The sequence below is a fragment of the Mycteria americana genome, chromosome 17 (genome assembly GCF_035582795.1).
Source record: "Mycteria americana isolate JAX WOST 10 ecotype Jacksonville Zoo and Gardens chromosome 17, USCA_MyAme_1.0, whole genome shotgun sequence".
Classification (NCBI taxonomy): domain Eukaryota; kingdom Metazoa; phylum Chordata; class Aves; order Ciconiiformes; family Ciconiidae; genus Mycteria; species Mycteria americana.
This window is the reverse complement of record NC_134381.1, coordinates 9,166,839-9,193,642: the sequence shown is the minus strand read 5'-3', so window position 1 is coordinate 9,193,642 and position 26,804 is coordinate 9,166,839. Positions and strand designations below refer to the sequence as shown.

The 26,804-nt window shown below is 43.3% G+C and overlaps 3 protein-coding genes across 12 annotated transcripts in view; 2 read left to right on the top strand and 1 right to left on the bottom strand.

Moving 5' to 3' along the window:
- TSC1 (TSC complex subunit 1) overlaps window positions 1-6,822 on the top strand; it is a 28,961-nt gene extending 22,139 nt beyond the window's left edge. For 6 of the 7 annotated variants that reach the window (XM_075519867.1, XM_075519869.1, XM_075519868.1 and 3 more), the window contains 6 exons: window positions 107-289; window positions 656-766; window positions 1,340-1,462; window positions 2,492-2,679; window positions 2,793-2,954; window positions 3,733-6,822. In XM_075519867.1, the coding sequence (XP_075375982.1) occupies window positions 107-289; window positions 656-766; window positions 1,340-1,462; window positions 2,492-2,679; window positions 2,793-2,954; window positions 3,733-4,219 (1,254 nt within the window). In that variant the 3' untranslated portion in view covers window positions 4,220-6,822. The remainder of the gene's footprint in view (window positions 1-106; window positions 290-655; window positions 767-1,339; window positions 1,463-2,491; window positions 2,680-2,792; window positions 2,955-3,732) is intronic. The other variant, XM_075519870.1, reaches the window with a different exon arrangement.
- Window positions 6,823-9,165: 2,343 nt separating this feature from the next.
- SPACA9 (sperm acrosome associated 9) lies at window positions 9,166-17,842 on the bottom strand. Of its 3 annotated transcripts, XM_075519746.1 has the most exons (5): window positions 16,730-16,967; window positions 16,009-16,164; window positions 12,925-13,127; window positions 12,204-12,351; window positions 9,166-10,705 (listed from the first exon to the last, which is right to left on the bottom strand). In XM_075519746.1, the coding sequence occupies exons 2-5, from the start codon at window positions 16,150-16,152 to the stop codon at window positions 10,697-10,699; spliced, it is 504 nt and encodes a 167-aa protein (XP_075375861.1). In that variant the 5' UTR covers window positions 16,153-16,164; window positions 16,730-16,967; the 3' UTR covers window positions 9,166-10,696. The 3 variants fall into 3 exon arrangements, with proteins under 3 accessions (XP_075375861.1, XP_075375860.1, XP_075375862.1); XM_075519745.1 differs by lacking the exon at window positions 16,730-16,967 and adding an exon at window positions 17,749-17,842 and having other exon boundaries at window positions 9,169-12,351; XM_075519747.1 differs by having other exon boundaries at window positions 9,171-12,351; window positions 16,730-16,982.
- AK8 (adenylate kinase 8) overlaps window positions 16,981-26,804 on the top strand; it is a 73,124-nt gene continuing 63,300 nt past the window's right edge. The window contains exons 1-4 of one of the 2 annotated variants that reach the window (XM_075519743.1): window positions 16,981-17,161; window positions 19,845-19,929; window positions 23,925-23,974; window positions 24,699-24,812. In XM_075519743.1, coding sequence (XP_075375858.1) covers window positions 17,084-17,161; window positions 19,845-19,929; window positions 23,925-23,974; window positions 24,699-24,812 — 327 coding nt within the window. In that variant the 5' untranslated portion in view covers window positions 16,981-17,083. Of the gene's footprint in view, window positions 17,162-17,750; window positions 17,897-19,844; window positions 19,930-23,924; window positions 23,975-24,698; window positions 24,813-26,804 lie in introns of those variants that run through there. The other variant, XM_075519744.1, reaches the window with a different exon arrangement.

Sequence of the window (26,804 nt, the reverse complement as noted above, 5' to 3'; positions counted from 1 at the left end):
TGCTGTTAATTGGTGCTAGTGCTTTACTTAGCTAGCAGCTTAGGACAGATGTTCTAAATGGTAAAGCAGGTGTCTTGTCTGATGCTTTGTATGGGGTTCTTAACAGAAAGATCAGCTGAAACTACAGGAAAAAGAAATCCAGGCCTTGAAACTGAGTCTGCAGAAAGAACAGGCAAGGTACCACCAGTTTCAGGAGGAACATGAAAATATAGTGGCTCAGCTTCACAGCCAGATCAGACAGCTGCAACATGACCGGGAGGAATTCTACAACCAGAGCCAGGAATTGCAGGTATGAAGCATGACACTGAACAAAATTCTGTTATCTACTTACTGGTTTTAAAAATAACCTTCCTAATAACATGGCGTGAAATATCTGAGAGAAACTTACATGATTCTATTGGAGATATTGTCCTAATTCAGAATAAGACAGTGCATAACTGGAAATGCCTACCTTAGTCATTGTCCTTTTGTAGTTCTGTTTTGTCCTGCCTTCAGTTTGGAAATAGGAAAATGCAGTTTCTTAGCTGGTTTTGGGACTTTCACAAGTAGTCAGTATTATTTGATTTACAGTGCTGGGGGTTACGGCCCTCCAGCTGTATGCCATTGCTAGTCCTTATTAAAGTTTTAGAACCCTGAGTTGTTTTTATTTGAACAGACCAAGCTGGAAGACTGCCGGAATATGATTGCAGATCTGAGGTTAGAATTAAAGAAGGCTAACAACAAGGTGTGTCACACTGAATTGCTTCTTAGCCAAGTTTCTCAAAAGGTAAGAAAAAGTCACTGTTCCCAGGGTCCCTTTGTGTCTTTTTGTTTATTTTTTTTCTGATAATTTTTATCAGGTACTTTTTCTTTCTTGTTCTGAAAGAAGCCTGTCCTTAGTTCCATAGAACCTGATATTAATTGCACAAAAACAACATGGAGAAATGTACTTTGCTGAAGAAACTTTAAACTCAGTTCAAAGGCTTCTGAAACTTCTCATTTTGGCTGCTTTTTCCACAATAGGAATTTGCAGATTGAGCAATATGAACTTGTATTAAAGCTCTGCTAAATCTTGGCATCTTAGAGATCTTGTTTGTATCAGAAGTTGAATGGACTTCTTGTGTAAGTGGAACATGGTTATGTTAAGGGAAACAATGCCTATATGGTGAAGTTCTGTGTGGACTGTCACCAGTTTTATGCAATCTAATTATTTTAACACTTATTACCTATGATGCATTGGATTCTTGTCTTTGTCTCCCTTCTTTATAAAAATACCCTGTGAACACAGTGCCTATCAGCTGTGACTCTCCTGCTGAACTCTTTGTTCCAATGTTTGATTCTGTTCAATTTCTCTGTAAAGCTTTCCAACAGTGAATCAGTGCAACAGCAGATGGAGTTCTTGAACAGGCAACTTCTGGTTCTTGGAGAGGTCAATGAGTTGTACCTGGAGCAGCTGCAGCACAAGCACACAGACACTACAAAGGTATGATTGCAGAGTTGCAGAGGAGGCCTTTTGGGGAAGACTGCACTTGAGGTCATCACTGAGCTATTCTCAGCCTTGTGTTCAAAATGAAGGAAATGCCTGATAACTTAGCAGATACTTTGTTTTGAAATTGATTTTTGGGGATTGGATTTCATATTTAATCTTCTGTTCAGATATTTTTGTGCACTGTAGGTTTATGGAATATCTTCAGTGCCCTGTGCCTGAAAGCTAAGAAGGGGATGTTAGGGTACACCTGAAGTCAGTTTTAGCCATTTGATGTAAATTCTTAGCAATTTTTTCTTGCCAAAGGCCAAGACTTTACTGTGCTCTTAATGTAATTGGCAGCAAACTATTGCTGGTAAAGTAACATTGGGCTCTTATGTTTGTGAAAGTGTATAATGTAGGGTAGTAGTGCTAGAATTTGTAGAAAGATCTTAACCAGGATTTTATGGCTTTTTGTGAGGTGCTGTTTTAAAACAAGCAGTCTTACTCTTGTCACTCAGTCGTTTTCCTATTAAGAGTTAGTATTAACTTTACTAAAACTTCTGTGGTTCATATGGTTTTACTTCCTGACTTCAAAGAAACCTTTTTTTAATTAGAAGCAAGTAAATTACATGACAATATAACTGTTTCTGCGTGAGAGCAAGTAATTAAAGAAGGTGAATAATAAGAAAAAAAAAAAAAGTATTTTACTGGTATTTAATGAAGGTCATGTTGCAAAAATGGTTTTAAACGGAGTTTGTCTATTCTAATCCAGTGCAGAACTGGCAAGTTTGCTTTGCTGAAAAGAGCTTTTCATAAGGAACACTAATGTGCTAATAAATTCCAGTGATGTATAGTTATTTTCACAGTAACTTAATAGTGTACATCCTCAGAGTATCCAGTTTTCTGTATCTGTTTTTAGAAATGCTTCTTTTATTCCATCTTGCTTAAAAATGTGCCTATTTATAGCATCAGAAACATGTCTAAATATTAATAAAAATAACACACGATCAAATTATACTTTAACATTGTGTTCTTTCCTTCGAGGAGGTTGAAATGTTGCACGCTGCTTTTCGGAAAGAACTGGAGAAAGCAAAATTGTGCGTTCAACAGCAAAGCCAAAGGCTTGATGCTTCCCAGAAACGGATAGCTGAACTGGAATCTCAGCTTGCTAAAAAGGACCACCTCTTCCTGGAGCAAAAGAAATACCTGGAAGATGTCAAAATCCAAGCAAGGTAGGGGTTTCCTATGTAAATTTTTAGCTGTGCATTGACAGATGCACTATCATAGTTGAGGCAGAATCTGGAGACACTGCACCTGATGGATTTTGGTTTCTTTTTCTGTTCAGAGGTCAGCTGCAAGCAGTGGAAAGTAGGTACAAGGCCCAGAAAAGAATCACACAGGCATTTGAGCTGGAGATCTTGGATCTGTTTGGCCGGCTGGAGAAGAGCAGCCTACTGAAAAAACTTGAAGATGATAAAACAGAAGCAGCTGAAGCAGCAGAAGAAAGGTAAGGGTGATGATGTAAAATATGCTGGACTCATGACCAGCTCCTTGGAAGTTGATATCCTCGTGGAATTCCTAGCACTTGCATGCATCATCTCGAAATATTTGTTACTCCCCCTTTTACAGACTGAATCTATATCAGGACTCTGCCCAGATTACTGAGAGTCATTGACATAACTGGAAGTACTCATGAAGTACTTTTCAGATAGCTGAACCATTACTCAAAGTTTGAGAGAAACCTCTGGTTTGCTCATAGAGTGGTCCCTTTAATCTACAAATTGTTACACTGTTGTTAAGTAGTTGTTTTACATGTGTCTACCTAAAGCGTCTAGGTAGTGGTGTACTTCCCTTCAGATCATGCCTTTTTTTTCTACACTAAATTCTGCTACAGCATCAGCATAATTTCTTGCACTGCCAGAAGATTTGTGGCGATCACCTGTGCTTGGGTTAGGTAAAAGAAAGATCTACAATCCAAGGAAGATGTACAGATCTCTTCCTTTACCTTAACAGATCAGGATCCAGTTCCATTCTGCTTTGGGACTATTGTCTGCTTTGGACTTCAAACACCGGATGTTGCAAAGCTGAGTGTATGACACTTTTCTGGTTACCCTCTGTCACTTCTGCTTTGCTACAAAACGGTGAAAGGAAAACTGTCGAAGTACATATGCAGTAGCAGAAATGGAAAGTAATCAAAGTAACTTGCCTTCCCTGGCATTTTCTTTTCCATTGTAAATAGTTGCTACCATTTCCTTGACACTGTATCCTCTCTCTTTCCAAAACAGGCTGGATTGTGGTAACGAAGATACTGTGGTGGGATACAGTGAAGAAACAATTGGTAGAAATGGAGAGACCAAACCTCCCAGCACTCGAGGTAGTAGTAGCAGTAAGGGGGGCAGCAGCAGTGAGCTCTCCACCCCAGAAAAACCCCAGAACCAGAGATTCAGCAGTCGCTGGGAGACATCCGTGTTGCTGGAGCCCTCGACTACTGTCCCACTGACTGTAGGTTCACTCCCCAGCTCCAAGAGCTTCCTTGGAATGAAGGCACGAGAATTATTTCGCAACAAGAGTGAGAGCCAGTGTGATGAGGAGGGTGTAACCATCAACAGGCTTTCTGATGCTCTAAAGACTGAACTCTGTAAAGATCCAACCATGGAGACAAAGGCCCCTCCAAGCCCTGATAACCTTAGCCTCTCGCCTAAGATCCAGGAAAGCAGTGTTGGACAGCTTCATATCATGGACTACAATGAAACTCATCATGACCACAGTTAAAAAGGAAGATAGTCAATCAGTGTTATTTTCATATTCTTGGCATAGAACAGGAGGTGTGAATGCAAGTTTAACTAAAAGCTTTTATGTTTCTTTGGTCTGAGCAGCTAGCTCATGCAGCGGAATAGGATTGATGTCCAGAAACGGAAGAAGGCTGCTGAACGAATGCAAAGTGGATTTTTGGGTCTGGAATTGAAATGCCCAGCCTCACTCTTGCTTCTTTCTCAAATTCAGTCCTTAGCAGCGTGTACTAATTTGAAGGGACAACTATTAGCATTTGCAAGTATTTTTTCCCTTTCTCCCCGTCCCCAGTGAGTGGCTGCGTTTATGAACTTGAGTGCAATATGAGGCCAAACTAACATTTGTGAGTCTACTATGAATGCTTTGTATTTCCTTGCAAGCTTTAGAGCAGTTAATTGTGCTGCCTGTCCGGGTGACTTCGGTTGCTTTCATCCTGGAAAGAAGCAGCACTAGAATTTCTAGTGCATTCATCTAAAGGTCTCTATTTTGCCTGTCCACTGTCCCACATCCCTCAGAGCCCAGTCTTCATTAAGTTGGACTCTGATTATCAAATACCTAAACGTTTAAAGAACAGTGTACCTCTGCAAAACGATTCATTCGCCCTAATTCATGATCATTGTTTATATTGTCCTTAACATTTCCTGGGAAGTTATATTTGAACAGACACTTAATAAGGAACTGGAGCTTGTAATGCAGAAGAGACCGTATATGCTGAAGACTTGTTAAAACACTAGCTTCTGATCTTTTTGGTATTTTAAGTGTTTGCCTGACAGACTGGTACTGACCTCAGACTGGTTCGTATGGGAAAGCAGTTGGGGTGGGGGAAGAGGGAGAAGGAAGCTTTACTCAAGTAGGGAGAGCATGCAGAACGTGTATGTAGAATTGCAAGCTTATGAAGATTGGCAGAAGAGCATTTGTTTCTCTAATGAGGGAAATACTTGTGCTGCCTGACCCTCCTTCATAGTTCTGGTCTTTGTTCCCAGACTGAGCAAGACCACTGTGTTTTGAGTCCAAGAAATTGGCTTCATTGTTCCTGGGAATATGTTTTCAGGCTTGACTTACAGAATATGCTTTCCTTTGAGTGCTGTTCTGCTCAGACTGCAGCACATTTTTCAGCTCAGCAATGTCAATTTGGCTCTAGGTATCTCCCCTTCACCCTCATCCCGTTTCCTTAGAAGACAAGGCTGAAGAGGAAGCCTGCTCAAACTGAGAATCAGAATTCTGTCGTGAAGCCTTTCTGCGTTAATCATGTTTTAAGTCAATGATGAGCCTTCTGTGAAGGAGGATTGTGGGATCAGGGCTTGTCAGTGGTCAGACTCAATCTCCTTCGTGACAGAACAGAGCCTGCTGTTAGGAAGGCAGCGTGCTTGTTTTAAATGTTAGCTATGTCTGGGTCCGGGCGTACTTAGACATACCAGGCTTCACAGTTACCCTGCATCACACGTGGCCTCTTTTCTGAAACGTTCTGTGGGTGGCAGCTGCTGTTTAAGAATCGTCTCGCATATAAATCAAGTCCAAGTACACTTGCACTTGTAGTTCAAATCCCTTCTTAACCTGAACAGGAACAGGACTCTGTCAAAGCGGCTGGCAATATGCTAACTTGCACCTGACAGTACTTTTCCTCCCATTTCCGCTTCTTCCATAACACCTAGGGTCTAAATACATTTCTGCCTGTCTCAGTTATTCTCAGTGTCCTTGCGGTTGGTCAGTCCTAACTCTGAAAGTAAAGGTGAACTTCAGTGGTTTTGTCAAAGCTTGAATCTGCATGGAATAGAAAATAGCGAGTTGGTTGTAAGTGACAGACTGGTTTTGTCGACATGTCTATAGGCTTTCTAAGACTTAGTGGTAGCAAACGTGGTAGCGTATGTTTCGGTAAGATTTGGAGGTTTCCTGCCCCTTGCCCCACTGGCCAGGGATGAAGGGTTTGCACGTTGCCCTTGAAGGGCAGGCTCCGCCGTTGGATGCCCTTGTGTTGGAGGAGTTTGTTAGCCCATCCTTCTGCTTTGCCGAGCCCGGAAGAGTGTCTTGCTTATATGATGACTTCACTTGTTCTGAGGAGAGGCGGTTTTTGATGTCGGTTACAAAAATGCCCTGGCGGTAATGCGAGCTCATTGATAAGGTGGCTTTTTTCTTCTTTTAAAAAGGATTTTAGCACCGGGATAGTAATGGAAACCACTTTAGGTTTGTTTATGGACCACAAAGATTATGGAGGAACAAATTTTGCAATTTTTTTTGTAAGTCTAAAAATCATGGATCTGCTGTATGTAGTTAACTTGCAGTTTGTTTGAAGGGGTCCCATCAGTGAAGTGGAAACAGATTTTTTTTTTTTTAACTGACTGCTTTTAGTTAAATCTAAAATTGCTGTCTTTGTCAAGTTAATCTGTTCCCTGCCTCGCTCTTTGTAAGCATGTTAAACAATCCACATTAAATGCCATAAATATGAAATACAAGGAAATGGTACAATCGTAAGCTAAAGAGAACTTAAACCAAAAGGAGGTTTTGCTGTCCTTATTAGAATGTTCTAAAATGTCAAGGCAGTTGCTTGTGTTTAACTGTGAACAAATAAAATGTATTGTTTTGCACTACTCTGTGTTAAATTCCCTGCAAGCTGATCTCTTTGGGACCGAGCCATGCTGAGACAAAACATGCAGAAACAAGTTCAGTATCAAAGCATCTCCCAAGCTCTGCCTAGTACCGAGCAGATAAGTGGTTCTGCCCCTTTTTGCGTGGGGTTCGTCATTAGAAGCTCATTTTTCTGCATGGAGCCAAAGCCTTTTTTCTTCTGTGAAAAACAAACTCGACGACGACGTGCTGGTATAGTCCATAACTGAACTGCAAACAGGGCAGTGCTGCAGGTCTGCGTATGGGCTTTCTCTGTGGCATTGTTCACGTAGGCGAGAGACTACGCAATGATTAGACAAACTAATAAAATGTCAGAGGCTGTTGTTTGCAAAGCTGAGGACACTGTCAGAAGCTGGCTGGCTCGCTCTGTCCCATCTACATGCTTTTCTCTTCTGTACCCTGCTCAAGAGTCACTGCACACGGGGACAGCTGCTCAGTCCAAGGGGAGCTTTGGGGCCATTTTACTGTGAGCTTAACCTAGCAGGTTAAGGTTGTTCTCTTGTTTTGTTTTTTCTTTTTTTCCAGACTGGCACTTTCTTACTCTTTTTTTTTTTTTTTTTCCTTTTCTGAAATCAATGAATATTTGAAAGGTTGCTCAAAGCAATTTAGAAATTCATACATGAACCTCAGCATTCCAGTTAAGGACAGAGTGTAATTCTTAAATTTGAACAACACGTGCAAGGGGATGGCGCGAGTGACGTACAGCCTGTTTGTGAAGATGCTTTGCCTGAGTAACCGTGTTTGTGGAGAATTTTATGTAGAAGCTACCATAAAGGTTATCTTGGGGTCAGATGATACAGAAAGTTGTCTTTGGGCCTTCGGCATTGGGATGAGTTCTACAACGTGGTGTAAGTGAAACGAAAACAAAGCAGAAAGTGAATTTGACTTGCTCTTACCTATTTTAAATCAGTTTTGCATATCCCTTAATGAGCTTAGCATTGAAAAGCTGCATTTGCCAGTGTAAAAAAAATAATTACATGTATATTACCTACAGAAGTACATCCACTGGGGTACAAAAAGAGAAAAATAAAGTACCTTCCTTACTACTGCAAAGTAATATGGTTGGTAGTTTGTAACCCAGCTGTAAGTAATAAACAGGCAGTAGACATTAGGGAAGGGAATAATTTCATTTCCTGAATTTAAAGCATCTTTGCTGATTGATCTTGTTTTATTGGAACCTACTTAGCTGCTGGTGCAATGGTGGATTTTAAAAGTAAGTGGTTACAAAATAGTTTAGAAAATCAGCAAGACTTGAGTCACTTTCTTTATACATTCATAGAAGCAAGAGCTTTGCAAGTAAAGCTGAGCTTGTGTTCACGTAGGCTTTACTTTTCAGACAAACCTTTATTCCAAATGATTGTGACTGATGGTCTCCATGATTTTGGTGTCTGTGAGCTTTGCTTGGCTAAACCTTTTTCCTTGAAGTCCTCTTCAGTCCACGTGCACCCTCTAGTTTTGGACTCGCTCGGTGATTTAATGGCTGCCAAACACCATTTACGGTTTCTTCAAAGCAGTCTCTGCTCTGTCGCGGTGACACGGCGCTTGCTTTTCGAAAAGCTCAGTTTAAACCGGTGCTGCACCACAACGAAGTGACTCGGAACTCGTACGAAAACAGCTATCCTGTTGACTACGGTGTGTTTACAAAGCAGCGAGCTGATGGCACAGGCTGGTGGGGACAGGAACGGCCGATCACGCTTCTGAGATGACAGCTACGTGTGACAGCAGCCACAGCGGGTGGCCGGCACCTGCCCTTCGGCTCCTGGGGAGGCAGCCGGGGGTGCAGCGTTGCTGTAGCCCCTGGGTTCCCTTACGTGTAAGAAACGTTGAAAAGCCCCTTTAGATTGGGGGTTAGGGGGACAGCAGGATTCTCGGAACTTTTTAAAAATGGCTTTTAAGAGCCTTGGCCCGCTGGCCGCTCAAGTGAGGGTGTGATAGCGGGGCAGGGCGGGGAGAACCCGGCCCTGGGGAGAGGGGGGAGAGAGCCCGGCCCTGGGGAGAACCCGGCCTGGGGATGGGGGAGAGCCCGGCGCCGGTTACAGCGCGCTCCCGCAGCCGGGACGGGCCCCGCTCGCCCCGCGTCCCACGGCGTTTCCCGGCCGCGGCCACTAGAGGCCCCGCGAAGCCCGGCACTTCGCCCCGGCACTTCGCTCCGCATCGGCTTTAACGGCGTTTTTGGGGACGCCGAGTTCCCCCTCTCCCTTGGGCCGCCCGCGGCCGCCCCTGAGGAGCCCCCTCCAGCCCTGACACTGGCTCGGAACTCCTGGGCTCCGGGCCGGCCCCGTCCTCTCGGCGACTGGGACGCTGGGACCGGAGGTTCCATACAGAACATTTTGGCCTGGTTACAGGTTGACCAAAGCCTGGTTTGGCCCTTAGCTGAATCGAGGGGAGCACAGGGGTAGCTTGTGGCCTACGGATGCCAGGATTCTGTTGAGGTCATCAGCTGCCAGCCTGTATCTCTGTTTCAGTCTTTGAAGGAAAAAGCGGCATTTATTTCCCGGACTAAGTGACAGATCTCTGGGTAAGTCAGGTTGGTGCCCTGCCTGGTTTCTCAGTGTGTATCTTGGAATTTTATGCTCACAGAGGCTAAAGTAAAACTTTATTGCACTTCTGTGTTTGGCTTTTACATCCTGTTTATGTAAATTCTTCAAACAGCTTGATTTGTAGTAGAGAAAAACAATTCTTGCTGTATCTTTTTGTCTTTTGAAGTGTCCATCCACTCTGGAAGAGGAGAACTTGTATGGAAATTAAGTAATTTGTCTAGATGTTTTTGTGAGACTTAACTCTGCAGTCTTCCAACAGATTCTGGTCATATCATTACCAAACCTCAGACTGCAAGTTTTTTGCACTCATTTTTCTGCTTGTGTCGTAAAATTTTGGCTGAGTAAGGCTGATTGAAAGGATAGGGCTAGGCTAGAAATTATTATTAAGGTTTGGGAACTATGTTTCTTGCGTGTATCTCAACCTCTGTCAAGTACGAACGGACAACTGCACTGCCATTTCGAACAGCGGGGTAGGGGAGGTGGCAGGCAGGGTTTGACAGAACTGTTCTGACACACAATTTGTGCTGCGCTGGACTGTGGACGTTGAAAGTGAACTACAAACTGGAGGATAATTTTGGTCTCATCAGAGCCTGCGTGTTCAAATTTAAACTATACGACAGGGTGAGGAAGGCTGGAAACAAGATCTGGGAATAGCGTCCCTCGTGTCCCCAACACTTGTCATCTTTTAGTCCACATAGCGTGTACTTGTTTTGAAAAACTTTCCGACACACCAACTGTCATCGGACACTTGTCTTTGCAACATGAAACACAATAGGGCAGCTGCGAGCAACTTTGATTTTTCTGCCTGAAGCTGCCTCTGCAACAGGGCTCTCAAATAAAGCCTGAGAGGGCGACGGTCACGTTTAGCTGGCTGTGGCCCCAGTAGTGCCTAGGAGTCTCTGTGTGACCCTGGCAAGCTTTGTTACCATTTTGAGTTCACCAAGGTTCAATTCAGTTCGATTATGATGTCTCCTAAAAATAGGCTTCTATTCCAGGGTGGATAGATGTATTGCATTGCAGCACATGTGGATAGGGGAAGGGGAAAAAGTGCAAAAGGAGGTGGGGTTATGTGAGGAATACAAATGCTCCTGAAAATACTTCCCATTTCATCTGAGCTCTCATTCCTTCCTATGCTCCCTCCTCTGTATTAATTCTCCCTTCTTTGTTGGCTGCTTGTTGCCAAAATCCGGTCATCTTCAGGCAAAAGCTTTCTCACAATTTTAGCAAACTGAGCCAGGTATGCAAGGGGGAATTGTTTATTCAGGAGTGTCTTCCAGCAGGAAGCAAAGAACAGGAGCTAATGTGCCTGTGGGAGGGGAAAAGAGCAGTCAAATACAGGGAAGACACCGCATTATCAAGATCCTAAGTTTGTAGTTAACAGTGCTTGAATAAAAGCACCACCAAAAATGCATATCAGCTCCAGGGAATGGGGAGAGCCTGGGACTCTGCTGACCCTCCCTAAGCAGGCTGGAAAGCAAGCTGTTTTCAGCACTGGTATAAAGTCACTGCTGGAATTGTGAAGTGCTGGCATAAAAGCAATATGAGACTGTTTCAAATGCCTTGCGGTTTTAATGAACTAAGCCTTATAACATCCTTGGAAGCTAGGCGAGCCAGATTCTCATCTCAAAAAAGGGAAAGCACAGACATTTTAACTTGCAATTTGAAAAGGAATGATCTGAAAATGGCCACAGCTTTCTCACTCTCTCTGCTCCCACCAGATTCCCATGAATCACGTCAACTGGAAATGACTTCGTTAGCTTTGCGGAGCTCTGGGGAGGACAGGGTGTTTTATTCAAGTTTGGATATTGTCAGCACACCAAACTAAGTGCAAAATGAAGTTTGTTCTCCTTTACATCTCTAGCTCTGACAGCAAGGGAGTCAAACAGGTGTAAGGGAAGATGTTCTGAGTGGCGTGTACCAGCAATGGTGTGAGAACCTGCAAAAAGGACGCAGCAGAGCACAGTCGGTGCAGCTAAAGCACGCTGACCTTTCCTGTAGCCAGCAGCATGGAAGGGAGACATCATTAGTGTCCTGTAGACTTTGATTCTTTGGTCCAAATAACCAGGCAATTTCAATGGGGGTGAGGGAACTTCAGGGACAAGTCTAAATCTCAAACACACGTCTGAATGCATAATGAGAGGCCTTTGCTGCTCTGCATCATGTCCTTCAGACACGCAGGTTCTTCACATGTCTGGCTTCGGCGAGTGAGTGGGTGTTCCTCACAAAGAAGTCTGAGAAAGTGTAAAATCCCATTACAAGTAGCTGGCCCAAGATTCGTATCTGAGCGATTATAACCTGATTGCTCCTGACTATTCCCTGCTCTCACCGCAGTGCTGGTCGAAGGGACCAGCTGTAGTGCTACAGCTACTTTTGTTGGGATACAACTTTAAGGAGGAGAGTGGAAACATCAGCAAAAGAGAGAGTACGTATCTGTCCAAGGCTGGCTTACCAGGCTAACTCTTCAGAGAGTGGACTCCGATAGGAAGGGTCTCTAGTATTCATTTCACTGTCTTTAATCAGCCACCTGATTAAAGGTGGTAAGCAGAAGTTGCATAAACTTTGATCCTCTAAAAGGCGTGTCTACCTGGTGGTTTCCAGGGACCTTTAAGTTTCCCACTGTGATTTTCTGTGTCATTTAGGTTCTTCTTTCGGACATGCTTACTCCCCTGCACTTGCACCTTATCTTTGTTACTAGTTGAGGTCTGAGCTTCAGGGTGCACAGAATGTGGTGTCTGGGAAATGGCTGCCCTAGCTAGGGCATCCTGGGGTGCCCTCTTCTCAGAGATAGCACTTCCACCACTCACGTTATACAGCACGTGCCGTGGCAGCTTCTCAATGTGGGTTACCCACTCCTTCATGCAGTCTAGAACGATGGGGATGAGGCTCACCACACCTCCATAATGATTCTTTGCTTCATCACAGCTCAGGTGATTCACAACATCATGGGGGTATCTGTGGGACAGAAGGAAACAATTGGCAGAGTACTCCCAGCAATGCAACCTTGGTGAGCCGACGGCGTTCCCCTGAGACCCCCTGGGAAGAGCAGAAATGCACAGCCAGCCATTTCCCCAAAACAAGAAGGCACGGACAGAATTGCATCTTGAGAAATGAGTCCTGCCAAACGCACCATCCTGGCTGTTGGGCTAGATCTGGAAGAGTTCAAGAGCATGTACAGACACTTGCCCCACAGAAATTAGCTACATGCAGAGCAGGAAGAGGAGGAAGGAGGAGGTAAACTGCCTGAGCATTGCACGGGACTTCAGGGTACTAACCTGCCTGTATATGCCCTTCCATGCACCAGTAAAAAGAATGAATAAACAAACCAACCCCTTTTTGTGAATGGAGGCTGGCAATGTTTTCCCAACAGCTGGAGCAGTAAACTGGGTAGCAGCTTGTACCCTCACTGAAGGCAGAAAGATGATGTAACAGAATTGATGGAGAAGTCAAGTGGGAATATGCATTCTTGTGACAGGCCCCCGGCATTGACAATCGCCTCAAAGGAACTAAGCTGATGGAGAGACCTACTTAGCTCGGATGGTGCTCAGATCGTTGCTGTGGCTAAGGAGCAGCTTGCATCTCTCCCGAATGCCATTGGTTATGTTGTTACCAGAATGCACGGTTTCCAGCTTGTGGCAGAGCTTGCTTAGATCATTGCAGATGTTTAGGAACATGTTGAGGATACGCCTGTCCGTGGAGTTGTTACAGTGATGGTCCATGTAGGACTGTACCTGTAGAGTGCAACATGGGGAAAGACAGAGTCATGCATGTTAAATTACATTTAACTTACGCTGCAAAGTTCCTTAGGTTAGGGACGAGAAGCTGCTTTCTCTCGTGACTCTGCAGGCATGAGCCACTATGGAAACTGCAATACAGCGGCAGGCGGTAAGATTTCTAGAGCATGCCTGAGATGTTTGCTTGTCATTCATCATGACTGAAGAAGGCTGGGGTGATGGATCTGCTCGTCAGCGCACCAGTGAGCCTTCCTCCCTCTTTGAAGAAGTGTAGGAGTACCACAGCCAAAACCGCAGCTCTGCTGCAAGCCCTGCAGAAACAGGTTGAGCGTGAGGGGAGGTTTCTGTCTGCTCTGAGCAGGGCTCCCTCTGCCACTGCCACGGCTGCCTAGGCAGAGCGGGGTGGGAGGTGAGTGATCAAACTGGGACTGGTTTGGAGTAACAGTGTGGATGTGTTTGCACATACACGCATTCTTCATGGTTCTTTATTTGGCACCACTAGCTGTGACTGCAAACTAAACCCATTTAACCTAAATTGTCCTCACTAACCTGTTATAGCTATGATATTCCCTACTTGCCTTGAGCATTTTTGTTACTCAGAGTGAATGGCGTTGCATGATGAAACATTATGCCAAGAGATTAAGTCTCTTCTCCAAAGAAATTACAGGCACTTCAGACATGAGTGGTCAGAATATAAAATACTGAGTGGCTGGTTGGCAGTCATAGCTGGACTCTAACACCTTCAGTGCTTTCTGTAAGATTTCAAGACAAGAACAAAGTAGCTGTTCCAACATCGGTACAGTTCCTGCATACAGAAAAGCCATGCTATGTGCTTGGACAAATTCTCAGCAGGTTCGTAAGAAAAATAAAAAATGGCCCCTAAGGGTCCATTTCCACTACAGATTCCTCCTTCCACACTGTTCGCTGAGCGTTGTGTCCTTGTGAGTGGCAGGATTTTTTTATTGCTGCTGTGAGCAGAAATAGTCCTAAAGAGAATAGCATTTTAGCCTGGATGTTCACCGATGCGATAACAGGACTTTGTTTTGTCCGCATCAACACCAGAGAGTTAATGCACCTGCGTAACCAGGATGGGGACCAGGACTACAGGAACAAGGGCCTGCAAGGGCTGCCCAGCTCTGCATGAGCCAGCTGCTGATGAGCAGTTGGGCTGCAGCCAGGGGAGTTCACGGAGAGCCCCTACGCTGCGCCGATGTCGTGACCACAGCCAGGCTCTGCAGCGCAGGGACTCACTGGTGATCTGAATCTCTGGCTGAAGCAATGACTGAGGAGCTTGTCTCACCAAACCACTTGGGATTTGACTTTATACCCTACTCCATGTAGAAGTCTTTAAGGAGCTGTTGCCATTGCCTGACTGTGGTGTGCTCTTCGATCTTTCTACTGTGCTCTCCTCTTTTCTCTGAGAAATGTCATCACTCAACACTAAAAATGCTACCACATACAGTTTTTAGGGGTTAGAAATGCAGCCATGTTCAAGTGCAATATCTTTTTTTTCTGTAGCGTCTATGTTTATATGCAAAGAAAGCTGGCAGTCAAGTCAGCTGTAGGCTGAGACCACACATATTTCTGCATTTGTTGCTTTTATTCTTGTGCCCTCCCATTCAAAATTAAAAATAGGGTTGGGCTGATTCAGGAGAATGGTAGTGAAATAAAATGGGTGTCTGGTTTTGTCCCCAGGGAACTTTCTTTGGTAGTGGTTCCATTCCTGCACAACGCGTCACCAGCATGTGCTGCACCAATTGCTCCCTGTTCTCCCCAGTAACTTGCTCGTTTCCCTTTCCCGTCCTCCCCCTGAGGTAACAGGCTTGTACCCTCAGGGCACTACAGTTTGCCACCATTAAGTCCACGTGTTACTGTATCACAAACGATGCTGTGGATCAATGTAATTGCTGAAGTCGTTGCCTACGAGGTTTCACCCCCACGACAAGCAGCCCTTCCACCTCTGCCAAGAAGCAGAGTCCAAGCTTGCTCAGTACCACGGAAATATTGGCACTTTTAAAAACAGCATCATGTTATACAAAATCTCAATGCCTATTTTTGGAAAAAAATGGTTCAGTGTAATGTCTGTTGCGATCTCGTCAATGTTACAAGCAAAGCCCTTATATTAGAGAGAGTCAGCCCTTAGAAAAGACAACCAGCTCACTTTTGTGTCCTAACCTAATAACAGCTTGGCTTTCACTCTGGCTTTGGCATCCATCTGGGTTTTGTGCCTGGGTTCTGCTGCCTCACATCCACAATTCTAATTTTATTTAGATTTTTCTTCCCCCTCTGTCTGCAGGTGGTCTAAGTTCTTCGCACTACTTAAAACATCCCATGCTATAAAAATTCCAAGACAATTCACTTACCAGCCCAGAAACCCCCTAGCCCACTTGGGACTTTCAGCCCTCAATCCATCATCCTACCTCTGTAACACAGCCATTATTTTTAATAAGCACTATAGAAAGATACAGCAGCACCAATACCAGGGGGAAGAGGCAAACATGCTGGTTACTACAAGTTAAGGATTACAGATTCCACGTGTGGCTGGGGAAGGGGGGTTGGTTTGATTGTATTCTTGTACCCGGTATTTCTGGCTATGCCTCAGCAGCGAAATGATGGTGTTAAAACTAAATCACAAAATGATGCTCAGCAATAAAATTCCTTCTCTGTAAATGGGAAGGCCTACCATAGGTATTTCTCTCCCCTACTTAACCTTTTGCCGCTGGTTTGCAGAGTTATGCACAAATGTTACGAGAGAGTTTTTGTGCATCTTCCCTTAGTAAAAACATTTCTTCATCCCTGAACTAGAGCCAAGCGCGCGACAGCACCGCGTTGGTCCCTGTTCTCATCGGCAGAGAACTTTGTGCTGAATACGTTGTACCTGGCTGATGCTCGCCACAGGTCTGATCATGTCATGTGCGTTCTCTCGGGTGTGCTGCAGTGCTCCGATAAACGTAAACTGCTGCTGCAGGAAGAGCTTGTAGTGCTGCTCTATGTTTCTTAGAGCCTCCTTTACCTCATTCATGTTTTCCCCCTCCTGGATTTCGGGAGAGAAGGAGAGAAAGGAAGCTACTTTTTAGAAATGATGCAATGCTACATATGTAACTCTGTCTTTCACCCGAGTTGGAATTGTGCAGGTTAGTGGAAAACTTTAAAAAGAAAAAAAAAAGGAGAAGAAAAAAAGAGAAGATATGTTGTGTCGAAGCCCTGCAGGCCCAGAGCCCCAGACAGTAAGTCAATGAGGTGGTAATGATGCTGCACAGAGAGGCAGAGAACCCAGAGGGGACCCCTGGCAACCGGGTGCCATGAACCCTCGTGGGTCTATTGGAAACATTCTGTGGCAATGCATCGAACGCACGGCCCGGAAGGGACCGGCGGGAGAGCTGACCCCTCTTACCCGGCGTAGAACTACTGCCCGAGTGGCTTAAAAGCTCCGGCGTTACGCGAAGCCAGCTCGGCAGCTCGGCTGCCGCCCGCCCGCCCGAGAACCACCAGCCCCCCCCGAGCCCCGTCCTGCGGCCCGGGGCCCCGCGCTGAGGGCGGGCCTCGCCCCTCCGCTCCCGCCCGCCCCCGGCAGCTCGGCGAGCCCTGCGGCTCCCTACCGGCCGGCGCAGCCCGGCGGGCGGGCCGGGGCGGCGCGGCAGCCCCGCCGAGAGCGGCCGGTGCGGGCAGCGGCTGACCGGGCTCCCCCGGGCGCCCCGGCACCTCCCGCCGCGCCGCCGTCGCCCCGGCAACCGCGCCGCCGTCTCCCTGGCAACCGCTCTGACGTCACGCCCCACTTCCCAGGGTGGGGCGCGTCGCCGTTCGATGGCGCCACCCCCCGGTGCTGTTAGCGAGGCGGTGGTCACCCTCCTCCCCGGCAGCGCTGAGCGGGGCGGGGCCTTTCCGCGTCGCGGAGTGATGACGCGCTCCTTAGCAACGCAGTGCGGCGGCGGGGATGGTTGCTAGGGGCGGCCATGGACGCCCCCGCCCGGCCGTGGCCGCCGCCGGTGGGCGCCTACGCGGAGGAGCGGGAGCTTTTCCGGCTCCTGCAGGTGAACGGGCCGCGCCCGCCCCGGGGGCACGGCGGGGACCCCCCACCGTCTCCTCCGGAGCGCGGGGGCGGCCTGGCGGGCCCGGGGGGGCGGTGAGGGGCACCCGCGGCGCCGGCCTGGCCCCGGGGGCGGGGCCCGTTTCCTCACGGCCTCCGCCGGCGGCCGGGCGTCCCGCGGTGCTGCCCCGGGGAGGCCCGGGCCCGGGCCCGGGGCGGCCCCGGGCAGGCTCGCCTGGGGGGCAGCGCCGCGGCCATTTCCCCCAGCGGCCGGTACCGGGCGCCTGTGGAAAGGCGCGGGTGGGTGTCCCCGTCTGAGGGAACGTGCACCGGCCGAGGGCTCTCTTAATTAATTAACTTATTTTAATAATCGCCTGGCAATTGCTAGGGTTCATACACGTCATTTTTTTGCGGAAGAAAGCGGCAGCCTGTGGAAGAAAGGTGTTGAGTCCGTGAAAGGAGAGGCAGGCTTGGCAGGACAGGGAGGAGGAGGAGGAGGCAGTAACAAATTAAGCGCGGGAAAAACCGAGGTGAAGGGTTTTGCCCTTCCAGAGCCAGGGGCTGGCGGGTGACGCGTTGCAGCCTGCTTACCCGTTTCAAAGTGTTTCTCCGTGCGTTCCTGCTGCTGTTGTGGCTTTTCTGTGGAGATGTGTGTCAAAAATAAAGAAAAAGAAGTACACTTCTTCCATCGTTGTGGTTTCAGTAAATAGCGAGATGGGTTTCCCTGCCTTAGAGAAAGGTATGTGTCGTTCTGTAAGTTTGGAAAAAGCCCTTTTGTCCAGCACGGGGAGGTTTGTGCGAGGGACTAAATCCTCTGGTGCTGTTCTGTTCTGAGAACTTGTTGGAGAGACTCCCCCGTGTACCGGTGCTAACTCTTCTCATGACTCGGATTTGTATGTCATAAGGCCTTTTTACTTTTTCAAATCTCACTGGAAAACACACAAATGCTTATTTTTCTTTCCTTTTCTTTTTTTCGCCGCTTTTCTTTTTTTTTTTTTCATGTAACTTCAAGGCCATTTGGTATGACCAGTGTGGCATAGTATTTGTGGGGTTTTTATGGAAATACTGTTTTGCGTGCCATGAGGCACTGGATGCAGCTGCAGGCTCCCACATGACGTAAAATGCTTATGGGATTTACTCAGAGCGTTGTTTTCTTTTTCATGCTTCAATTGTGTTGTAGCAACATAATGGTACAAACAAACACAGCTTGAAATTATTGTCCTAAACTTAAACATTTACAAAACTCAAAATGTGAAACCTAAAACACGAGACCCAAGCCGTGAACCTCCTCCAGCAATTAACAGAGCTGCTCGTGTAAAATTAAACTGGATAAAACAGAGCGTGCATGTCAGTGCTGGTGGGATTTGAGCACAAAATAGTGGAAGTATCAATCATTGTCAGCCTGAACAATATTGAATTGTAAGAAGACCAAATGTTCTAGGTTTGTTATTTTTAAAGCTGCTGATAGTTGTAGTGCCAAATTCAGATTTCTTAGTTTAAATAACTGTTGCTGGAAAGTAATAATTTTTAAATTAACTTCCAATAAAAATGCAAATTTTATACTTCATGCTATGTGCTACCCAGACCTCGAAGCATCAGAACTTGCATGTGAAACAGTTTATTAAAAAAATTGAGTGTTTTAATTATTCTAATGAAGTGAGTGAAGCAGAAAAGCAAAATAGGCCACACTAATAAAAGACAATCAATTGGTCAGAGTATAAAATTTTATGGAATATACAGACTTTATGGAATTTACTTGCAAATATTAAAGCGTTTTGACTGATTTTTAGAAAAAGACATACTATTCCAGCATGAGCATTTCAGTAGGTAATCTAAGTCAGAACATTAGTTGCTGTTTGATGTTTAGTTTTAATTACAGAATTCTTGGCTGTGCTGAAATGCCTTGTAGGAAAGTCTACGGAGTTAGTGTTTCTCAGTGTTGTTCCTTTCTCTGCCTGTAAAGCTACAATCCTTGCTGGAATCGGCAGAAGACCCCCACTGCTATCAGTGGGAGCTGAAGCAAAGCCCTGTATAACCTCAAACATTTAATATGAAAATGGGCTCCAAAATAGACATTCAAGGAAATGCTTTAAGCCTTTTTTTTTCCCCTTCCTCCCCCCCCCCTTACTTTTCATGTCGGAGGAAGACTATACAGTTACAGAACTGAGATGTGCTGCTTTTGTGGCTTTGATTGGTTGTTGGTTTTGTGTGCTTTGTGTGTCTGTTCTGCAGTCCTCTAGGCTAGTCGAAACTCGTGGGACCCTGCTTGAGAAGGAGGTTTAACTTGCCCTGCAGAGATACTAATTTAAGTTGACTTGGTTTTCAAAACTCCTTGTATGGTGTTTATGTCAATGCTGACTCAACCATTATTGACACCAGACTCAAGGTGGTCTATATGATACATAGAGGCACCAAACCTTTCTGGTGTCTATATATATCATAAATAAGCTAAAGCAAATAGATTATTGTTTTATTGGCAATTTTCTGACCATGCTTTACTTCAGTTTTTAAGCATCTGAAATAGGTTTCATAGTCTCAGTTTTGTCGATGAAAGGGGCCTTAAGAAAATGAATAAGCATTTATAAACTCTTTAAGATCCTCATTGTAACATTGCTGTAAAAATGCAATATATCATGACTGCATAGCTATGTTAAATTTTCCTCTGACTTTGTCCTATTTATTTTCAGAACATGCTTGAAGAACTATTAATTCATAAGCCAGATGATCCCATTCAGTATATGATAAACCATTTAAAGCAAAACAACGATGATGGTAAGTGAAAATTGAGACACCATAAGTAGTTCAATTCCTTATTTGTAAACAGCTGTTTGAAAGCTGCGCTTCAGTAGGCAAATGATGGATAAAACTTTTCAGACTGTGTCTTGAGGGGAAAAAAAAAAAAAGAAAAAGGTGAGCGTTTTGGAATAGTTATAGGTAAGATGCTTTTAATTTCTTTTTTTAGTGGGTAATCTAATAAAAAATGCACTTTAACAGTTATAACAATGAAACCCTCTAAGGGAATAACAAAGAGTTCTAGTGTATCAATTATTAATGCGTTCTGTGCCCCATCTGATATTTCCTGTTGTCTTTAAGCTCGCTAATTACTCCTTTTGTCAGGTGTAAATTTGGTTTCCTATTCTACCTGGGCTGGCAGATTCTCTGTTTTTTGATTAGTTAGTTACTAGCTGTTGTTAATGAGTTCCACTGCTCAGTGGCATCTCGGATGAAGGAACAGTGAGCATGCCTACTTGTATGTATAACAAAACCCGGTAAATTGAATAGGAAGTCTGTATTCTGCACAATAAAAGCATGTACACTCAATCAAATTATTTGATTTACAAACTGTTCACCCTTAGGCAGATTATATTTGGGTATGCACAACTGAACTGTAATTTTTGTTCTGCATGAGCTGTCAGGGATAGCTGGTGTCATGTTGCTTTGATGTTTCTTTAAAACCGTAGTAAACCATTATGAAAGTTCTGCTGCAGCACCAATGAAATCATTATCACTAGTGGTGCTGTGAGCTCTTAGTGGTGGTGATCAGATGGATGTTGATTGAAATGCTGCTAAATATTTAAAAAAAAAAATCAAATCCTGTAAATTGTGTCCAGCCTTTTCTGATGCGGGCAGCATGAATAATCAATCTGTTTTATAGACCCGTGGAAAATGTGCGGAAGAATTTCATGCAGTTTGATAGAAAGCTGATAAAATTTCTTCACATTGAGCTAACATTTGTCCTTAAGCCCCGCAGCATTATTTGAACAGAATTAGGCAGGTTTCCATTTCATTACTTCAGTACTTAGGGGCTAAAGATAGAACTACAGCAGTTGTTTGTCAAAGGAAAAATGCTGTCTGGTTTTGGTCTGGAAAAACCTACTAAGAAAGGGAAGGAACTCCAATTAAAATTAAAGCCTAAATGTTGTTTTAAGAATAAATTATATGGAAAATAATGTAACAGAAATCTGTAGCAGAGTTGATTTTACTTTTTGATCATGGCGGAAGGTGCTGACTATTTAGAAGAAAAAAAAACCTTATTAGAGCCATCAGTAAAGTGATGAATTTTCATGATCTTGCCTTGCTAGACAGTTTTAGCCCTAGAGAAAATTTCAAACAGAGATGTGTGGAAAAGAAGCATTGCATCTATCCCAGGTGTGAAGTTAGAAAACCTTTTTAATTAATAATAGGATCTAAAGTACTCTTAAAAATATAAACAAGTCTAATGATGATTATAGCTTACAACTGTCTTGAAAATCTCGTAGGTCAAATGTGTGGCTAAGTGTTTGTGCTTAAGGCTCGGTACTATCGTTCTTTCATGTGATCCTTCTAAAAGCCTTAAAGAACCGTATGAAGACTGAAAATTCTTTCATACACAAAGATGCTAGTTTTCTACATTGTATCTTGGTTCGTGCTAATAAGAAAAGCTTTTGGGATCCAAGTGGCATTTCTGTGAATTCTTCCTTTACAGTCAAACCTCTGAAGAAATGTAAAAAAGTTCTGCAAGAATGTTCGTCATGTACTATGTGCTTTTCCTGTTTGACAAAGGATTTCTCTTGCAAGTTAAGCAAATTTTGTCACGTTAATATTAATCATAGAATCTTTTGGACTTACATGGAACTCAGTGAGTCCAGCTGTTCTTTTGTGTTATTCCAGGATTAATTTTGTTATTACTAAAATCATTGTTGAATGTTAAAACTTACTTTACTTGGAAGAGTAAATCCTGTAACATCTCATCAAGACTAAACATGGAATGAAATATGATTTCTTACTGAAGAAAAAGGTAGTTTCTAGATTTTCCTGACTTCATTTAACTGCTGGTTCAGACCTCCAGTATTAAATACTGACTATTTGGTGATTGGAGGGGGTTAAACATTACATACAGTGGTGTCCTGGTTGTGCCCTTGTGTCATATGTTTAGGGAGAATGCTTTAGAGGAGCCTTACAAGTGTGCAAATGAGTAAATCAGTGAATTACACTGCCCCATCTGCTGCCAGCCACTAAGCAGAGAGAAAAACAGATTTAGTACAAAGTGAGCATTTACAGTAGCCCTGGGCAATATTAAAGCATGATATGGTGTATATAATGGTATGTTTCGTTTTTTATCAAACGTTTGTCCAAGAAAGCTGTGTATTAAAGCTTCAATACCTAAGGGTTTTCTTGTGAATTTTAAATCATGCTCCTAGTTAAACCTCAAAAGGATCTGTGGATGGAAAGGTTTTTTGATTTTCTTTGAAGTGGTTTGAAGAAGTTGATTAGTGTTGGCACCCGAGCACTCTTTTATGACGCTGTTTATAAATAATTCCTAAGTACCGGGCTGGAGTTTCAAGGTGTTAGATTAAAAAAAAAAAAAACCTAGGATTTAATCACATTACATTTGAAAGAAATTAGGTGATAAAAACAGCTGATGTATCCTTTTAAAGTATTTTTCTACATTGTGTACTAGTTCTGTTGCACTTGCAAGAACCAATAAGGGGGGAGTTTTTCTTAAACCTTCCAAGTCAGATAACTTTGTAAAGATGAATCTGTAATTTGGGTTTCATGTATGTTTAAAAATTGCACCTGCCCAATAACTGTTAAGTGCGTGGAAGGCCTCATAAAAATACATTTCACATCCTTCCCTGTCTGCTGCCATCAGACACTGTATCTCCCTTGGTTATCAAGAGCTGAAGAGGTTTTTGTCTGAGTAGATCCCTCCTCTGTTTTGACCTATGTTACTCCCAGTAAATACTCATCAGTCCCTTCTGTATATAGTCTGTTTTGGTTTGGTTTTTTTCCCCCAAGGTTTAGGGGAAAAACCATCAAAGATGTTAATATAAAATGACAGCTCAAGGGATTGCAGCCCAAGGTGTGTTCATGGAAAAAGTCCCAAATACTTTCCAAAGAGTCACTCCATTTTCCCTTGTTTGTCTTGCCTCTAATTCATTCCCAATGAAGCTTACAACAGTAATGCCTATTGTGTTGTCTATATGCGTTAGATTAAGAATTCCTCAGAACTGGGATGTGTTTTTCCCACCTTGCCCCCTCAGGGAAAGGAGAGAGACATGCAGTAGAGAAGCACAAGATACAAAGAAAATTACTTTTAATGATGACTAGAAAAATGGAAGGTAGTTGTCAAAAAGGGTAGAGAGAGAGCACTTAATTTTGTAATATCTAAATCTCTGAACCCTGACACAACCTATTTAGATTAAACTAAAAAGTGAAACTGCATTTTTTGTGATGAGAGCTAAAAGCTTTGTCAAAGTAAAAAGTATTTTTACTACCATACTGTGTAAGAGAAATGAGAGATGATCTCAAGAAGTCCCGTCCAATCTCAACCATTCTATGATTATGATAATAGTCACTTTTAAATAGTCTTGTCCTGCATGTACAAGCTAAAATATTTTTTCATCACAGAATGTGTTAGGTCTAAATCAATGTTTTGGCAATAAAAGTAAAACTTGGATAAGGAAATATTCACATCTCATGCTTTGGTTCATCCACTAAACTATCCATGTGTTTAAATTGATTTATATATACTTAAGTGGCATGTTTAGTCAGAGTATTAATCTCATTGACCACAGAGATTGAAAGAAGATCCAGCTGTCACTGACTTAGTGTTTCCCCTTTTTTCCCTCAGTGGAACCCAATCCTGAAGTCTGCATTGAGGCAGATTTCCAACTGAAATAATTGTTTCATTGTGATTACATTTATATTATGCAGTGCAATAGTGGGAAACTGGTTGGGGTTTTTGCTGTTCTGCATCTTGACATTCATATATTCTTGTTTCATAGCTCCAAGAATTTGTGTACTTGGTCCACCTGCTTCTGGGAAAACCACAGTTGTAAGTATGCTACCTTCAGTGTTGTTATACTGTCCAGTTACCTTTTTACTTTCTACTGACATCAGCACTTGTGAAAATTTTATTCTGAGAAAATAATTTTCAGGATTGTCAAACTGATAGAAGAGCACAAGACAAGTTGAAGGGTGGCATTCCTAAGGGGTATGCCTGTATATTACACTACAGGTTAAATGGAAATGGTTGAGTGAGCTCTGCGAGAACTTGCTCAGGTAGTGGTAGTGATACTGCTGTAATACAACACAAGTCTGCCTACCTTTTTTCCCCAGCTTTTTAGCAGGACTAATTAACCTGGGAGGAGTACCACAGTTACACGTTTGTGATATTCCCATATTGTGGATTGCTTCATTTGCATGGGCAATTGTCTGCCATGTCCACTGGTACCGCTTAATTGAAAATGTCAAAGTTGTATTTGAACCACAGAGAAAGCTGACCACAGAAACTTTGCAGATGATGGTGGTGTGTGCATGCTAGGAAGAATGCTTTCTTCTTTAAAACCTGTGTTATAGTACAGTAGATGAAAAAGACCTTATTCAAAGCCCTAGACTCTTGAACATCTTTATAAGAAACTGTTTAAAGTTACACATATAGTCTGTGTACTTAAATGGAAGGCTAGGAAAACACTCTCTATCTTTCTGCAGCCTTCTGAAAAAATACTTCATTTTCTTTCCAAGTATTTCAACCTGTATTTTTTTTCTTCTTCCCTCAGGCAATGTGGCTTTGTAAACATTTGGATGCCATACGTATCTCTCAGGAGACTTTGTTATTCAAGGAAATATTAGCGCTGACAAAGGAAGCAAAGGCATATAAAGAAAGAAAACAGGTGTGTAAGAGGGTATAGTAATAGTAGTTCTCATGTCACAGAAGAGGAATAATACGGCATTCCCGTGATTTCCACTGCGATGAATTGAGCAAATCAGCGTAAAAATTCTTGTATCTATGGTGGTTTGTATATTGGTTTGTGTACATATCGGTACAGGATCTTTCAGAGAAGAAGGGTAACCTCTGCTAGATAAGAAGATAAGAACAAAGATAAAAATGTGTCAGGGCATAGAACAGGGGCAGGAGAGGAAGACAATGGAAAGTAATGGAGGTCTTGAAAACATTAACCTTAGACATGAGCAACAGAATTGAGAGAAGTCCAGGTATGCGCAATACAATTTAAAGAATGGTTCATTATATCATTAGACAAAGCGTCTTCTATTTCAGCATGTTTGATAATCTCAATAAAATAAGCATTAATCTCTGAGGTCTCCTTTGGTACAAAATGCTTTGGAAAATATGTACACAAAGAACTTTTTTTGATCTGACAGAGCTACTTAGTTGTGCATGCTTGATTTCTCTGTAGCATGACACAAATAACTAACTTGGTGCATTAACTCAAAAGCAGTATGACAATCCAGTCAGTTACTGAAAACCCTAGAAGCTCGCAAGCTGAGGCAGTAGCAGCCAACTCGGGAGATCGTTCAGTTCTTGGGTTGATGCGCCCTACCCAGCTCCGAGTACCCGGTTTGCTCCAGGCAGGTTTTTAAATCCATTCATGCTTCATTGTGGACCTCCTAACTAATGTTCAAAGGAGTTGGTCTGAAGAACATTTTTTCCAGTTGTCATGACTCACAGGATTAGTTGATCAGCAATGTAATTGTCTTGTGATTAAAGGCTAGTGACAAGTAGATTGGAAAAATATGTTGAAATAATATCCTGAATACACAGAAGCATCTCTGCTTCTGATTCCGCCCCTTTAGCTGATTCCTTTCTCTGGACATCAAGGTGTTCCCTGGTAATAGAATGGAAGAAGCCTGGTTTTCTGTGACTGTCTCTAGCAAGTCCACTAGTTTGAGTTTCTCTTTTCTCCCTTGTCACCTGTTTTCAGAAAAATGGAAGCAATTTCTTATCTGTGAGAATTCTACACCGCTGCTAAATTTGATTGAAATTGGCCAACAGATTCATAGTTTGCTGAGATGGTAGATGGTGTGGTACACAGATTAATTTTTTTCCTTAGAAAATTAGGCTGAAAATAGGGTAGTGTTTATTACACTGAATTAGTGAATGAAGTTTGGAGATTCCTTGAGTAGTATACTTAAAGATCTGAGAGGAAAGAGTTCACTGAAGTCACTGAACTTACTGGCAAAAAGGTTTGCTTTTGGCTGGGATGATATAAAATGATTCTTATCAAGAATATGTACTTTGAAATCTTCATTCTAATTATTAAAGATTGTTTTGCTAGGTTCATAAATTTCAACTTAGAGGGGGAGAATTTAAAACAAAAATTCCCTTTGGTTTAATTACTGTAATTATTAACATATTTCAGACTATACAGATGACTTTCAAGGGTGTCCTTTTGGGCTTATTTGATTTAAAAAGATGGATGGTGTGGAAGATGAAAGTCAAAAATGTCAAGGCTAATCAGGTAGTAAGGAGTGCCCGAAGAGCAGAATCTGGTGGTGGTTTAGTACTGTGCAGTTTGCCTTTGGTTTTGAGATGTTAGATCCTAGAAGAACATTTTCACTAAATCATTTCTTTTGTTCTTTTATATGCGTTTGATTCTTCAAGTGTAACTCCTAAAACTAGGAGGGAACTCCTTGCTTCCTCTTAATCAATGCAAGCTTTACAATGACTTAAAATGTAGCCAAATTGTCATCTCAAGAGCTATATTTTCCCCTCACTGATTCATGTCTGCTGGCTAAATCTACTTTTGCCGTAACTGACCCCTGGTTCTGCTGAAGCAAGTGGTAAATTTGACTCCTCTAGAATACATAACATCCATTAGCACTAATAGGGTTGGAATGTCTATTCAGGAACAGAACAATAGCCG